This window comes from Mauremys reevesii, linkage group 12 (genome assembly GCF_016161935.1).
Source record: "Mauremys reevesii isolate NIE-2019 linkage group 12, ASM1616193v1, whole genome shotgun sequence".
Lineage (NCBI taxonomy): Eukaryota > Metazoa > Chordata > Testudines > Geoemydidae > Mauremys > Mauremys reevesii.
In genome coordinates, this window is record NC_052634.1 from 28,926,728 (window position 1) to 28,941,075 (window position 14,348).

The 14,348-nt window shown below is 48.2% G+C and overlaps 1 protein-coding gene, 1 non-coding gene and 1 pseudogene across 2 annotated transcripts in view; 1 reads left to right on the forward strand and 2 right to left on the reverse strand.

Moving 5' to 3' along the window:
- Window positions 1–14,348, forward strand: part of LOC120375866 — a 332,464-nt pseudogene that overhangs the window by 144,111 nt on the left and 174,005 nt on the right.
- Window positions 1–14,348, reverse strand: part of LOC120375891 (zinc finger protein 189-like) — an 83,860-nt gene that overhangs the window by 69,238 nt on the left and 274 nt on the right. The window contains exons 2-5 of the mRNA XM_039496909.1: window positions 13,831–13,919; window positions 13,020–13,146; window positions 9,199–9,214; window positions 6,422–7,610 (exon numbers count right to left, since the gene is read on the reverse strand). Of these exons, the coding sequence (XP_039352843.1) occupies window positions 6,422–7,610; window positions 9,199–9,214; window positions 13,020–13,146; window positions 13,831–13,902 (1,404 nt within the window). The 5' untranslated portion in view covers window positions 13,903–13,919. The remainder of the gene's footprint in view (window positions 1–6,421; window positions 7,611–9,198; window positions 9,215–13,019; window positions 13,147–13,830; window positions 13,920–14,348) is intronic.
- On the reverse strand, window positions 901–972 carry TRNAE-UUC. The gene has a single exon. It is a non-coding gene; the product is annotated as a tRNA-Glu (tRNA).

Consider the following 14,348-nt stretch of genomic DNA (forward strand, 5'->3'; position numbering starts at 1 on the left):
ACCTGCCTGTGAAGTCCAGCTTTCCCCAGCACATTCACTGCGGTGCAATTGGGTCACTGTTTCCATGGCTGAGCAGCAAAGAATCACTCCCAGTTTCCCTTCTATCTGCGGCAGGATTAGCCTGTGTCAGTGGTTAATGAGGTGGCTCTTGTTGTAAATTGTTATTCATTCCCCACCTTGACAATTCACACCATCCCTTTCCCATGCAGATTCCCAGCACATCAGTGATCCTGGTAGCGGGGGTTGGGTACTGAGATTTTCAAGGTTCTTTTGCCCTCCACCTGGAGTGAACTCAGCTTTTCCCCCATCTGAGACATTCCATGAAATAACAACAGGGGCATAAAGAAAGAGGGGAGGGAACATCTCACGGCCAGGGCTGGATGTGCCCAGGGCCCCCGGCTTGTCCATTGTTTCCATGGAATTTGGCCCCCTGCTTTGCACAAGGGACAGAGAAAGATCTTGCTGTTCCTGTGTCTGTGCAAGGAAAATTGTGCTTCCCTAGGAAAGAGAGGCGGGAAATGGCCCCATGGTGGAACAATATCCTCAGGATTAAGACCTAAGGACTCAGGCTGAGAACTGATAGAACTGCACTTATCTGGGATTTAACAAATTCTCTTCCATGGAGCAGGGCCAGATCCAGTGTTTTTGCCCCCACAGTGGAAAAAAAAAATTAAAAAGCTGCAGCTCTACCTCTGCCGCTTTTGGCCTCAAGTCCTTCCCTCTGAGAGGGATGAATTGCTGCTGAAGCCTCCCCTTTTCATTGACCGCCCCGCTGTGCTGGTGCCTGGAGCCGGCCCTGCCATAGAGACACTGGGAAGATGGGGGAATCAGGAAAAAAAAGTGGATTTATTTACATTGCAAGTGAAGAATAACTGAAGCAGTTTTGGTTTAAAGTCACTTTTCCCTGACTGGGAATTGAACCCAGGGCATGGCAGTGAAAATGCCAAATCCTAACCACTAGACCACCAGGGAGGTGATAATGTTATTTTTCTTCTCGCTTATGTTACACTTTCTTAGGCTACTTTCTAGCCAATTTCTGAAGCTGCTCCATTGTCCATTCCCTGAGGGGCTAAGAGCAGACAACCCCTGTGCTCAGGGTCACAACCTCAGCCCAGCCCAGCCCAAGCCACTGAAAAAAACTCAAATGATGCTTCAGCTTCCTCCAGCAGGATCACAGAGCAACACAAAGAAAACCCAGCAGGAACAATCCTCCTCTGCCTTCATTTACCCCATCGCAACCCTCTCAGCAGCCCACTCTTGCGGGAAGGACTCTGAGGGTGATGAGAGTAAATTCTAAACTCTGAAATGCGGCGGTGACCCCCCTTCAGTTCAGAGGTTTGTACTTCGTTGGGTGGAACGCACAGACTCCTGGGGAGCAGGGGCAGCTGTTTCCATGGCAGAGAGCCTGGCACTTAGGAGACTTCCTTGACTTGCTGTTTTGAAACAATTCAATAAAATAACAGTGGAGCTGCAATGTCCAGTCCTAAATTTCAGCCCCCGCCCCGGTGCAAAAATGCTATTTGAGGATCTAAACAGGAGGCTTCCGGCGCTAGGACACCTGACCAGAGAGCGCAGTGGGGGGTGTAAGAGCTGCTGACTCTGAGGGTCCTGGGCTAAATCCACTTGCAGGTGGAAGTGTTTTGATTTATTTGATGGATAATGAGCACCAGCTACCAGGGGAGAAGCCCTAACAACCTGCTGCCATTCCAGCTGCTGCCCCAGAGGGGGGAGCCCCAGGGGGCCTGCTGCTGCTCCGGCCACCCCAGGAGTGCTGCCGGGGGCCACCGAGCTGCGGCTGCTCCTGCTGCCCGCGGAACCACAGGAGGGAGATGATCTTTTGCCAGTGACGGACGCCTCGTCCTAAAGGCCTTTGTCTGCCCCCTTCTAGTGACTGTTTGGTACAGGAATGCAGCCCTCACTCCTGGGTCTCTCCTGGGGAAATAATGTTTCTGTGCAAAACACCAAAGCTGTTGACAGAAAGGAAGAAAAGGAAATGGCCACACGATGGGACTAGGACATAAGGAATGAAACACAAGATGCTTCTCCCATGTGCATTGACTTTGAACTTTGTTGTTTGCGGTGTTGTTGTATCCATCAGGGGCGGCTCTAGCGATTTTGCCACCCCAAGCACGGTGGCATGCCGCGGGGGGCGCTCTGCTGGTAGCCGGTCTCGTGGCTCTGGTGGACCTCCCACAGACGTGCCTGTGGAGGGTCCACTGGTCCCGCGGCTTTGGTGGAGCATCTGCAGGCACGTCTACGGGAGGTCCACCAGAGCCGCCTGCCGCCCTCCCGCGGCACGCTGCCCCAAGCAAGGGACAGGTGCCAATTCCCTCCCACTGGAATGGGCCGTTCCCAACAAGACCTATGATTGGGGTGACTCACTTTCACAACAATACCATATGGGCATAATTTTCCATGTACTTACATTACTCCTTAACCATGCCTCGGACACACCTCTCGCAGTGATTCGGAGTATCAATAATTTACAAGCTTTCAGTAGAGATCTCACTGCTATGCTTCCTGGATAACTATCATAAAAGCAGTGTATTAGCTGTGGGGAGTTTGTCAGGTCTGACACAGGAGTTGCTTGTGAAGAATAGTGACCCCTTTGCCAATTGGCACCAATGAGCTTTTGTCACAGATGCACTGAGCTATACAGTCACCCCCTGATAGAACAGAAAGGCCAGCACAAAAAACAGAGAGAGGAACAATAAGATACTAAAATGACAATGGCTGGAACTCTCCATTTCTCTCAGTCTTTGCATTCATGGGCACTAAGAGCTGTAGCTACAGTTGAGGAACCAGGTGAGCGGACAGCTGGCTCAGCCCTCCATACGAGTAACTTTCTCACACATAGGGAGATGGGTCAAAATTGGAATTGATGTAAAGGCTGTGTCTACACTTCAAACACTGGAAATATTCTTCTGACAACCTAACATTGTCTACACTGGGGCTCAGGTCACATTAACTACTTCTCTCAGTGGAGAGGACTTTTCACACCCCTGAGAGATGTGGCTATGCCAACACAGCTTTTCTACATCGACCAGGCTTTAGCTGGCTTATTGACCTGAAAGGCAATGGATTTCGGTCTTGTTCTTTATATTGATGGTTGATGAGTGCAGCTGTCCTACCTGCTGGACACATCCTGTGACAGATGTCAGGCCTTTCCTTTGCAAATTAGAGAAGTGGGGAAGACAGTGACCCTTACAGTCTAAGTGGGTAAAAACTTATACAACTTATCTCCTCAAGTAGCTTTCCTTTGAATAGAAATTGACTTTGAAACTAAGCAAAAAAATTCTATTTGAAAACACAAAATATTAAAATCGATACTTGGCCAATATTCTCTTATACACACTCTCTCACACACATTCTCCCACCCCAACCTTTTTGACCAGAACTCCTTACACTACAGGGGGTAAATTAAATCAAATTAACTTTTCAAGATTAGCCATCATTTCCTGTACGACTAACAAAACAAAACAAAAAAAGACAACTTTCAGTTTTCCAAAATACTTCAGATTATCACACATTTAGTCTCTTCTTCTTTAACTAATAACTTCACCAATAATCTCATTTTAATAGGTAACAAAAACATATTCAAAGATCACAAATTCTTATCATATATGTTAGTTTTCTTCTAATGCCCATTGCCAACAACTGAACCTTGGCTCAAGCTGTGGTTTGTCCCAACCACTTCTGTGAGTTCAGATATCTCAGGATCTTCTGCAGTATGTGTTGGTGGAAGGGATCTCCTATGTGGGAATCTTTGCATCATGAGGAAAAATGCCTCTCGTGTCACACTTTTAATCTTTCAAAGTGAGAGAAGATAGAGGAGAAGTGATGTAAATGCATAAAACACAAGAGAGAACTGTCTGGTCTGCACTAAAGACATTTATTGATTAACTATATTACTCCGATGTGTGAAAAATCCACACCACTGAGCAATGTAGTTACACAGCCCTAACCCCCTGTGTAGATAGCGATACATCAGCAGCAGAACTTCTCCTGCCAAAAGAGCCACTGCCGCTTGCGAGGGTTGGACTAATCAAGTCCGATGAGAGAAATCTCTCCCATTGGCTGAAAGCGTCTGTAATAGCAGCGCTACAGCAGCACAGCTACATTGGTGCAGCTGCACCAACATCAGCTTTATTGTGTAGCCATAGCATCAGACACAAAACCATAGAATCAGAACTCAACATGCGAGTATCCAGAAGTCTGAAATTGGAGCCTGATACATTCATTGCCTCATTGGTTACCATCATTTCTACAGCATTGAAGTCCTTGTTACCCAATCAGGCAGCCAGTTTGGGATCCACGGGGAAGGAATGTCCTTTGAAGCTCTCTCTCTTTGGATCCAAATGGTAAAGGATGATTGTTCTCAATGTAACCTGGCATCCTTTGGAACTGTAATCAGTGACACTGAACTAGGAAATGGAGTTGTACAAACAATTTTCCTTGGGTCATTGGTCACCATAGCTTCCTTTACTGTGGTGGAAATGAAGAACTGGGTGTGGACTCTTTCAGCCCCAGCTCTTTCCAAATCCTTGGTCTTGGTTAGGGTAAATTTACACTTCTCCGAAGTAGAATCCTTTACAAAACCACTCCAAATCTCAGCAGTGTTAGTGAGGCTTACCAAAACATGGAGGCTTACCAAAACATGCCCAGCTTTTCTTTAATTTGGTGGCACAGTTCCAGGCAAGGGACTGGATACAGGGCTGGATCACAATCTTCATTAGTGACCAGAGTTGGAGTTTCTATTCAAAAATAGCTATTTTTCTGCAGCTATTAGATTTCCAAAACTGATTTGATTCGATATACATTTTTAGCACCTACAAAGGATACATTCAACAAAACTCCACTTCTATTTCCTCAACATCTGCATCATGAAGGGCAGCGTCTCCGATACAATAAGATTAGCTAGGAAAGAACTTCTGTAGGGCCTGGGTTACAAAGGCTTTGGAACCAAATACCTGGGCATTGTGCCTAGTTCAAAAATCACTTAGCATGGAATTTTCTCCCCAGAACATCTGGGACAATATTGACTTAAACAATTGAACTACACTGTGATCATATGCACTTCCTTCAGTTAGTTGGGGTTCTGCTGTTGTTCACCATTTCTGAGTAGAGATTTTAAATCACTGCTGTTTCTTTGTTAGCCTGTCCAGTAAATTGGAGAGTTCTCTAATGCTGACAGAACTGCACTTCAACCTTTCTCCATGACATCATGCAGGGATGGGGAAAAAGCAAAGCTGAAGTGAGAAATGATGACTTTAGCAAATAGTCATTTGTCTTAAATTCTCCAATAAAACTGAGCTACATCCTATCAAACTGAACTACTATCCAATTGAGTGACCAAACAGCCTTCAGGAAAGATAGAAACCCACATCACAGAGAGCTAGAATACATGGCAATGAAAGTGTGAAGTGAAATTCCAGAGCAGGTTACATCTGATTATTCAGAATCAGGACAAGAGATTCTCCCATCACATTCTCCTCTGATCCATTCAAACATACTTCACTCAGCACTGTCTCAATAGCCAGTTATGTTATTTACAAAATTTTTAGTATCCGAGCTTTGCCATAATGGGAGACAAAACCACTCACCTTGCCAGAAGTGGCTTTACCAATAGATGGAACCTGGGATTTAAACTCCCAATGATCACACTGTGTTTGGGATCCATTTGAATTCCCCTTCCAGGTCTTTGACACTTTCATCTCCAGTCAGAGCGACTCTGATATAAGATTAAAGAAGTTAAAGCATCATCTCCAAGCACAGACAGCTAAGAACTGTTCCTCACAGGACACTTTGAGAAGTGGATGGATAGAATGTGATGATGATAACCTCTGCATGGCTCAGACAAAAGTTAACAGTTCTGCAGTGATGGGGAAGAAGGGAATCTCTGCATCTCCCCATCTCCTTCCAGTGTCACAGAGGCTGAAATTACACTTTTTTTTCCTGCCCCTGCTCCTCTTCATTTAACTATAATTTGAAAAATTCCCATTATATCTGCTCTTCAGCACAACCCAGAGCAACGTGAGAACAAGTGGCAATGATACAATCTGTATCACTGGTGACTAACAATAACTTTGAAATAGGAAGAATAGTATAAATGTGATGCTCCCTGGTTCCTGATAGGAAGGGCACACTAGAATTACTCATGGGATAATGGAGTTGATAGAAAGGACAAATGGGTCCACTTCAAAACAGGGCAAACTGCAAAAGGCAAAAATGGGCCCCTCATCTGGTCAAACTGAGGGATAACCATGCTGCAAACAGTTCAAACAGCTTTAAAAGTTACTACGTGGGAATCAGGAAAATCATTAGAGAAAAAAAAGTATTGATAGCCCTAGAGGTGTTTATGTTGTTGATCTCCCTTGCAGATTCTCTGATGACTAACATGGGCTAAGTGCCCACAGAAGGTTTTCCCACACTCACTGCATTTATAGGGTCTCCCACCGGTGTGGATTTTCTGATGTCTAATAAGGTCTGAGATCCTAGTGAAGCATTTTCCACACACACTGGATACATAGGGCCTCTCCCCTGTGTGGATTCTTTGATGCCTAATAAGGTGTGAACTGCGACTGAAGGTTTTCCCACACTCACTGCATTCATAGGGCCTCTCCCCTGTGTGGATTCTATGATGCCTAATAAGGTGTGAACTGCGACTGAAGGTTTTCCCACACTCACTGCATTCATAGGGCCTCTCCCCTGTGTGGATTCTCTGATGTTGAGAAAGGGATGAACTGTCAGTGAAGCATTTTCCACACTCACTGCATTCATAGGGCCTCTCCCCTGTGTGGATTCTCTGATGGGCAAGAAGGTTTGAGCTGCTAGTGAAGTTTTTCCCACACTCACTGCATTCATAGGGCCTCTCCCCTGTGTGGATTTTCTGATGGGTAAGAAGGTTTGAGCTGCTAGAGAAGTTTTTGCCACACACACTGCATTCATAGGGCCTCTTAACTGTGTGGATTCTCTGATGCCTAATAAGCTGTGAACTGCGACTGAAGGTTTTCCCACAGTCACTGCATTCATAGGGCCTCTCCCCTGTGTGGATTCTCTGATGTTGAGAAAGGGATGAGCTGTCAGTGAAGCATTTTCCACACTCACTGCATTCATAGGGCCTCTCCCCTGTGTGGATTCTCTGATGTTGATAAAGGCCTGAGCTGCTACTGAAGCATTTTCCACACTCACTGCATTCATAGGGCCTCTCCCCTGTGTGGATTCTCTGATGGGTAAGAAGGTTTGAGCTGCTAGTGAAGTTTTTGCCACACTCACTGCATTCATAGGGCCTCTCCCCTGTGTGGATTCTCTGATGTTGATAAAGGCCTGAGCTTCTAGTGAAGCATTTTCCACACTCACTGCATTCATAGGGCCTCTTCCCTGTGTGGATTCTCTGATGTTTAGAAAGGTGTGAACTGCTAGTGAAGCTTTTCCCACACTCACTGCATTCATAGGGCCTCTCCCCTGTGTGGATTCTCTGATGTTGAGAAAGGGCTGAGCTGCTAGGGAAGCATTTTCCACACTCAGTGCATTCATAGGGCCTCTTCCCTGTGTGGATTCTGTGATGCTTTATAAGGATGGAGTAATCACATACGTTTTCCCCAAACGCACTGCATGTTTTTTTTCTCTTTCTGCTGAGGATTTCCTGTTGTGTTGTGGTTTCCTTGAGGTCCTTCTGAGTTTCCTGACAGGAAATACATTTACCCACTTTCTCCCCTGGCTGGTTTCCCTGCTCTCCTTCTGGTCTGTGCTGAATGTCATGGGATTTTTCCCGCTTATGACTCCAGGACACATTCCTTTTCGATCTTTGTGATAATGCTCTGTGTTTATCCACTTGCTCAACATTTTCCTGCTGAGAATTCTCCTCCTCTTTCTCACATACCATTGCGTCACCTGCTGTGATAGAGACAGAAATCTCAAACAGGGATGGAAAGGGGAAGGCCAAACCAATACAAGTACTGGAGAGAGGTCAAATAAAAATCAGGAACTTAACTCCCCCAAGTTCTTCCCCAAACAGGAGAGAGGAGGGGATCAATTCAGGCTTCACATCTCATCCAAATTCACAGGGGGAAGGGAGGAAGCTACTGCCTGGTGTCTGCTAGTGTCTACAGGAAGCCATGAGCTATATTTACCCTAAGGATACGACCCCTGCTAGGGACAATATTGAACTGAGAGACCTTCCAAGGGCATTGTAGGGCATCCCAGATGTTTCCTTCAGGCACTTACAGATTCTCAGTTGGTTTAATATTTCCTCACCTGTGCAGGGAGCTCTCAGGATCTCTCTTTCTTCTGAATGCTGGAGGTCTGGGACCCACGGCTCTTCCCCTTGTTCCAGCTGGGAGATCACATCAGGTTGGGAAATTGGAAACCCTGCTCAGATGAAAGAAAACAAAGGAGGTCACTTGATTTCATAACTTTGTCATAAAAAACATTCTATTAATTTAACTTCAGTGCTTAGTGTGACGGGTGTGCCTGGGGCAGTCCACACTGAAAATGACAGGGTCAGGGCAGGATGAAAAAGGGAGAGCAGATGCTCCCAAAACTGGTGGTTAACACTGAAGTTAAACTCAACGACCAGTCACAAACTGTGCTTCTGATCCCACACACGGGTTATCGAGAAGCTGAAAAAAGAAATCACACGGCCCCCTTTATGGCATTCCAGTTCTCCAACTCCCAATCAGCACCTAGGTCCAGTACAGTGAGAGGTTATTTAAAAACTCTGCTCATATACAAAATGTTTTTCTGACCCCAAAAGGTCAGCCACATTACAAGATCACTATAGGTTTGGATCTTACCCAAAAGACCACACTGCCAGCCAATCCTTTAGCATGGAAAGACAAGACAGGACATGACACAAAAAAAGTTGTTAAATGGAAAAGCAGTGAGATGCATTCCAAAATCTATACATCAGGTTATTAGCAGTATTGTTGAGCTTCTGGCTTGAAAGTCCGTCTGGAACACATCCACAAGTTCGATGGGTCTTTCAGTCCTTTGTTCCAGGCTTCAATTTGTAGAGAAGTTGCTCCAGAGGTAGGAAGAGGGATTGAAGACAAAATGGAGATGATGCAGCTGCCCTTTATATTCCCTTTGCCATGTGGCTTGTACTACCTGTGTCCCAAACACAAGCTTCACAGCACATGGCATGGAAAAGCCTCGGAAGTCTCAGCACACAGACATACCCCTGCATGTCTTGCTGACTCAATAGGTTTATGCCCTTGATCAGGGATGGGCAAATTACGGCCCACGGGCCACATCCAGCCGACAGGACCGTCCTGCCCAGTGCCTGAGCTCCTGGCTGGGGAGGCTAGCCCCTCCCCCGCAGCCACGCCACCGTGCGGGCAGCGCTCCTGCAGGGCGGGGCTGTGCGCTCCTGCAGGGCAGTGTGTCTGGCTCTGCGTGGTCCACGTGGCTGCCAGACACGCTGCTCTGAGCAGCATGGTAAGGAGGTGGGGGCGTTGGATAAGGAGCAGGGAGTCCCAGGGGGCAGTCAGGGGACAGTTGGATGGGGCGGAGGTTCTGGGAGGACAGGGGCTGGATAGGTGTGGGAGTCCCAAGGGTCTGTCAGTGGGCAGGGGGGTGGACAGAGGTCAGGGCAGTCAAGGGACAGGTAGCAGCGGGGTTGGGTAGGGGGTGGGGTCCTGGATATGAACCCATATCCACACCCCTGCCCCCTGACAGACCCCGGGACTCCTACGCCTATCCAACCCCCCAGTTCTCCATCTCCTGACCACCCGCCCAACCGTCCCCTGCTCCCTGTCCCCTGACTGCCCCCCAGGACTCTCTGCCCCTTATCCAACCCCCGGCCCTGGCCCCCTTACCACAGCCACGCTGCCTGCTGCAGCTAGACACGAGGTCCCTCAGGAGCGCGCAGACCAGCCCCCTTACCATGCCACTCAGAGCAGTAGGAGCTCGCAGCCCCACCGCTGCAGCACTGCCCAGGAGCGGTGGGCCAGAGCGCTGAGGGCGCGGCATGTTGAGGCTGCAGGGGGACAGCGGGGGCGAGGGGACAGCAGGGGAGAGGAGGGGAGGGGACGGGGGATCCTCCCCGGCCAGGAGCTCAGGGGCCGGGCAGGCTGGGCCCGCGGGTCGGATGTGGCCTGTGGGCCGTAGTTTGCCCACCTCTGACTTGCATGTTAGTTTGTGTTTTATCTTGCATTTCTTTTGTAAACAATTCTGACTTTTATGCCTCGTTACCTGTAGTCACTTAAAATCTTTTTTTTTTTGGTAATTAACAATCTTGTTTTATTGTTTTATCCAACTAGTGTGTTTGGATTAAAGTGTGTTGGAAACTGCATTTGGGTTGTAGCGGGGTGGACCCCCGCTCCTGTCCTGAAGGGTTAAAAACAGCCCTGGGAGGGGGCTGTGGCTGGAGAAAGCAGCTTTTAGGCTGGGCTAATTGGGGGAAGTGACTGCAGATGGGGCCACGCCCCAAACAGACTCAGCTGGCCCTATAAAGGCAGAGAAGCCAGGGGCAGATGATTAGTCTCTCCCTGTTTGTAGAGGGAGAGGGGCCTGGCTGCAGGGAGCTAGAGACAGGGTACCTGAGTGGAGCAGGGCTGGGGAAAGGCAGAGGAGCTGGGGAGCTCCAGCCTGGAAAGCCCCAGGCTGCGGCCTAGCAGAAGGCAATAGGTACTGGGGGGTTGCAGAGGGCAGCCCAGCGGTAGGCAAAGGCAGCAGGTCCAAATCCTCCTTGCCAGTGATGAGTGGCTGATACTGCAGCCTGCCCCAGGGGGTGGGGCTAGACGATGACTGGCCTTATACTGAGCCGAGGTGGGAATAGTGGGTGGGAGTTCCCTGGGGAGGGGAGACCCCAAGACTGAGGGGTTACTGCCAGAGGGCAGCACCCCAGGTAAAAGGGGCACCAGGTCCAGGGAAGGACACGTGGGGCCAGAGGACAGGCGGATCACTGGCCTGCAGAGGGTGCGCCGGAGCTGGAATGAGCTAATTCCCAGAAGTCACCAGCAGGGGGTGCTGCAGGGATGAGTCCACTCATCTACATGGGATAACAAGGCTGGTGCATGTCATTTTCCACAGATAAAATGACAGACGTCATATGAGCTTGCCTTGTTCAGTAGTGTGCTGGACAGGGAAAGATGCAGATTTCTCGGGGAAGTCTGGGAACAGAGACTTTTCTGGGGTTTTCCTGTGCTGCACTGTAACTCATGAGTCGCTGACTAGCAGCACTCAATACTGTGTAGCTGGGAGCAAGTTACATGCTGGAGACTGTGTGTTAACTGCTCAGGAGCGGCTGCTCTCACAGTAAAACAGTGTAAAAGTCACCCCAGCTTGGGAAACTGAGGGGACACAGCTGTTCACTCCAGATTGCACTGTAGTTAATGTCACAGACACTCAATTTCAAAGAGGCTCCCAAAACTCAGAGAAAGTAAATCCATGTCCCAGAAATCCAAGACTCCAGAGAGAGGGCAAGTCTCCCCAGCACTGCTTCTTGCTGATGGAGAGGTCCAGAGACAATGAGAGAGTCCTGGGGAAGCTGGGAACAGGAAGCATGGGCTGGTGGGGTTCAGTGGAGAAAGGGAACAGGAAGGGCAGGGATATGACTGAATGCAGGATCTCAGCAGTACTAGATGTCAGGATAGCACATAGTGCAGCCCATTGGAAAACATAATCCCAACTAGACATATAAAATGATGAGGTCTAAATTAGCAGTTTCCACTCAAGAGAGAGATCTTGGAATCATGGATAGTTCTCTGAAAACATCCACTCAATGTGCAGCAGCAGTCAAAAAGCAAACGGAATGCTGGGAATCATTAAGCAAGGGATAGAAAAGACAGAAAATATCATATTGCCTCTATATAAATCTATGGTACGCCCACATCTTGAATACGGCTGTAGGAGCTGGATTTTATAATGTACTGTGAGAATTAATGTATGATTTGATTTCATCCTGTCAGCCACCCTGTTTGAATAGCAGAAAGGAATGACAGACCAGAACAATCCTTCTGACTGATTATGGTCACCTTTTGTTTTAGGATAAGTTACACTGTCTACTATGGTTTCCTCTATGTATTACAAATTAGGCACTCTAGTTAAATCTACATGTCTTTGTTTTAAGGTTTAGTAAGTAAGAGACAGGATTCACTATTGTGTCTATGTTAAGTAGATTAGAGAAACATTGAAGGCAAGGTTTCATTTGCAATGCCTTTTTTCTCGATATAAAACACTACTGTTTGTATTCTCAGTGGGTTTGTGTGAATGAGGATGTATGCATCAGGAAAAGAGAAGGTGTAAAGGCCATTGTTATAGCCAGAGTCAAGGAAGAAGGAGTCAAGAGACTTAAAGGACATCAAAGAATCAACAACGCGCATCCATAACGAAGGGCAGATTGATGACCCTGAGGTCAAGGCTGGCACCCCTGAGGACAATTGATTAAATCAGAACAAAGGACAGGTTGACCCTCTCGGAGGTGCATTGGAATGTTTACACCAGTTAAGAAGTAACCAATCACAAACTGACACAGCAAAATCCATAGAGTTCAACAAAGGAAAAAAGCCTATAAGAACCAGGGTGCTTGGCCATGGGACTTTGGGTTTGTCTTGCCACACTCCAGGAGCACTGGATCGTGACCGACAAGAGCCCAGCCCCACACTCGTGCTCAATCTAACTGGCCATTAGATTGACTCGAGCTACAAGAGACTGGTAACTATGAACATCACGGGTGGGTGACTAAAAAGCATATGCTAACTGTTGTATTCTCAATAAATGCTGTGTATTTACCTTCCTCTACAAAGATCCCATGTGCTTTGTAGGAGCATAACGCTGCATGCAGATGTGGTTGCCCCATCTCAAAGAAGTTTACTTATGCAAACAGGAGATATTTGACACTGTGCAATACTGTTCCTGTGTTCTGCAGCAGGGGAGGGTCTGTGGCAGTGCGTGTGGGTCACTGGCATATTGGGGTGATGCAGAGACAGGACAGAGCAGAGGTGGCATTGTGGGGCTGGCATGAACCTTTTCTCTTCATTTCCCCTTCCAAGAACTGAGGGGACAGGAATCCTTACCCAACGAGGTCACATTCTCATAGTTCTCCTGCATGACGTCTCTGTAGAGGGCTCTCTGAGCAGGGTCCAGCAGAGCCCACTCTTCCCTGGTGAAATACACAGCCACCTCCTCAAATGTCACTGGCCTCTGAAAGAGCAAGAGTCCAACACTCAGTACCTGCTGCCCCACTCACAGCCCCACTATTTGTGGGGGAGAGAAGCCAATCAAATGCAAGCTCTGGGTGGATCACAGTCAGAGTCCCACCCCCACCCCACTCAGAGCATCCTGGAAACACCAAGTTAAGGGGACAAAGCAAGAGCCCCTTGTCTCTCTCAGCAGATCCATCACAAGCCTACTAGCCACAGACCGATACAGGAGATGAAGCCCCTAGCAGGGACCAGGGAGAGCTCCCTGGTAGGAAGCCCAACACCCTCCCCATTCTGAGGAGCTGGATATGAAGGGAGGGGAATCTCCCCTAAACCTCACTGGTGGGTGCCCCCTTTCATATCTCACAGCAGCCGCTGGTTAGTCAGGTCAGGCTCCAGCACTGGGATTCTGGTCAGTTTTCCTAGCCCCAGGTAGGAGGGTTATTTTCTGTTTCACAAATTAGGGTATTTTCACCTCCTAATCTCATAGGTCTGTTCCTAGAATCTGGGCCATTTATTAAACTACCCCCAGCAGGAATGTCACAAGCTGTCCTCCTCCCTTCCCCAACCTGTGCATTTCCTGCCCCGCTCCAAACCAGACTGTGCAAATCTTCCCATCTCCGGTGTATTTGCTGTCCCTCTCCCTCCTGCAGGAACCCACCAGCAACCCCCCGATAATCCCTACCTGAACAGGCTCCTCTGCAGCCATTTCTCTCCCCTGTCCCATGGGAGGATGGGATGAGCTAGAGCGAAACATGGATGTCGTTCTGCAGCCTGGGAGGGTGAGAAGGGCAGTTGTGGAGGTTTCAGAACAGGCTTTAGTTAATTTCACATCACGATTCCCCCAGGCCCTTTCCCTGCAGACAGACATCCTAGATTCTGCCATCCTGGGAAAATGCTCAATCTCTTTATTACAGTGTGGAGCTTGCCCTTCCTGCCAGGCTAGGCCCACAGACACATGTTTAACCTCCCTTCTGCCTCCCCCGATCACATAACAAAGTCTCTGAACACAAGGCTAGAAAAGAGCAGAACCAAAGGAGTCACTGTGGGGGATTCCCTCGGACACTGACCCCAGGGCAGGCACACCCCAGTAGGGGGAATATGGAGTCAAGAACCAGCTTTTCCTCTGTCTGATCCTTTTCTTGTTCACTGGAAAGTGGTTCTGCCCAGGGATGCTGCAATACATGTGTCTGGGTGGACTAA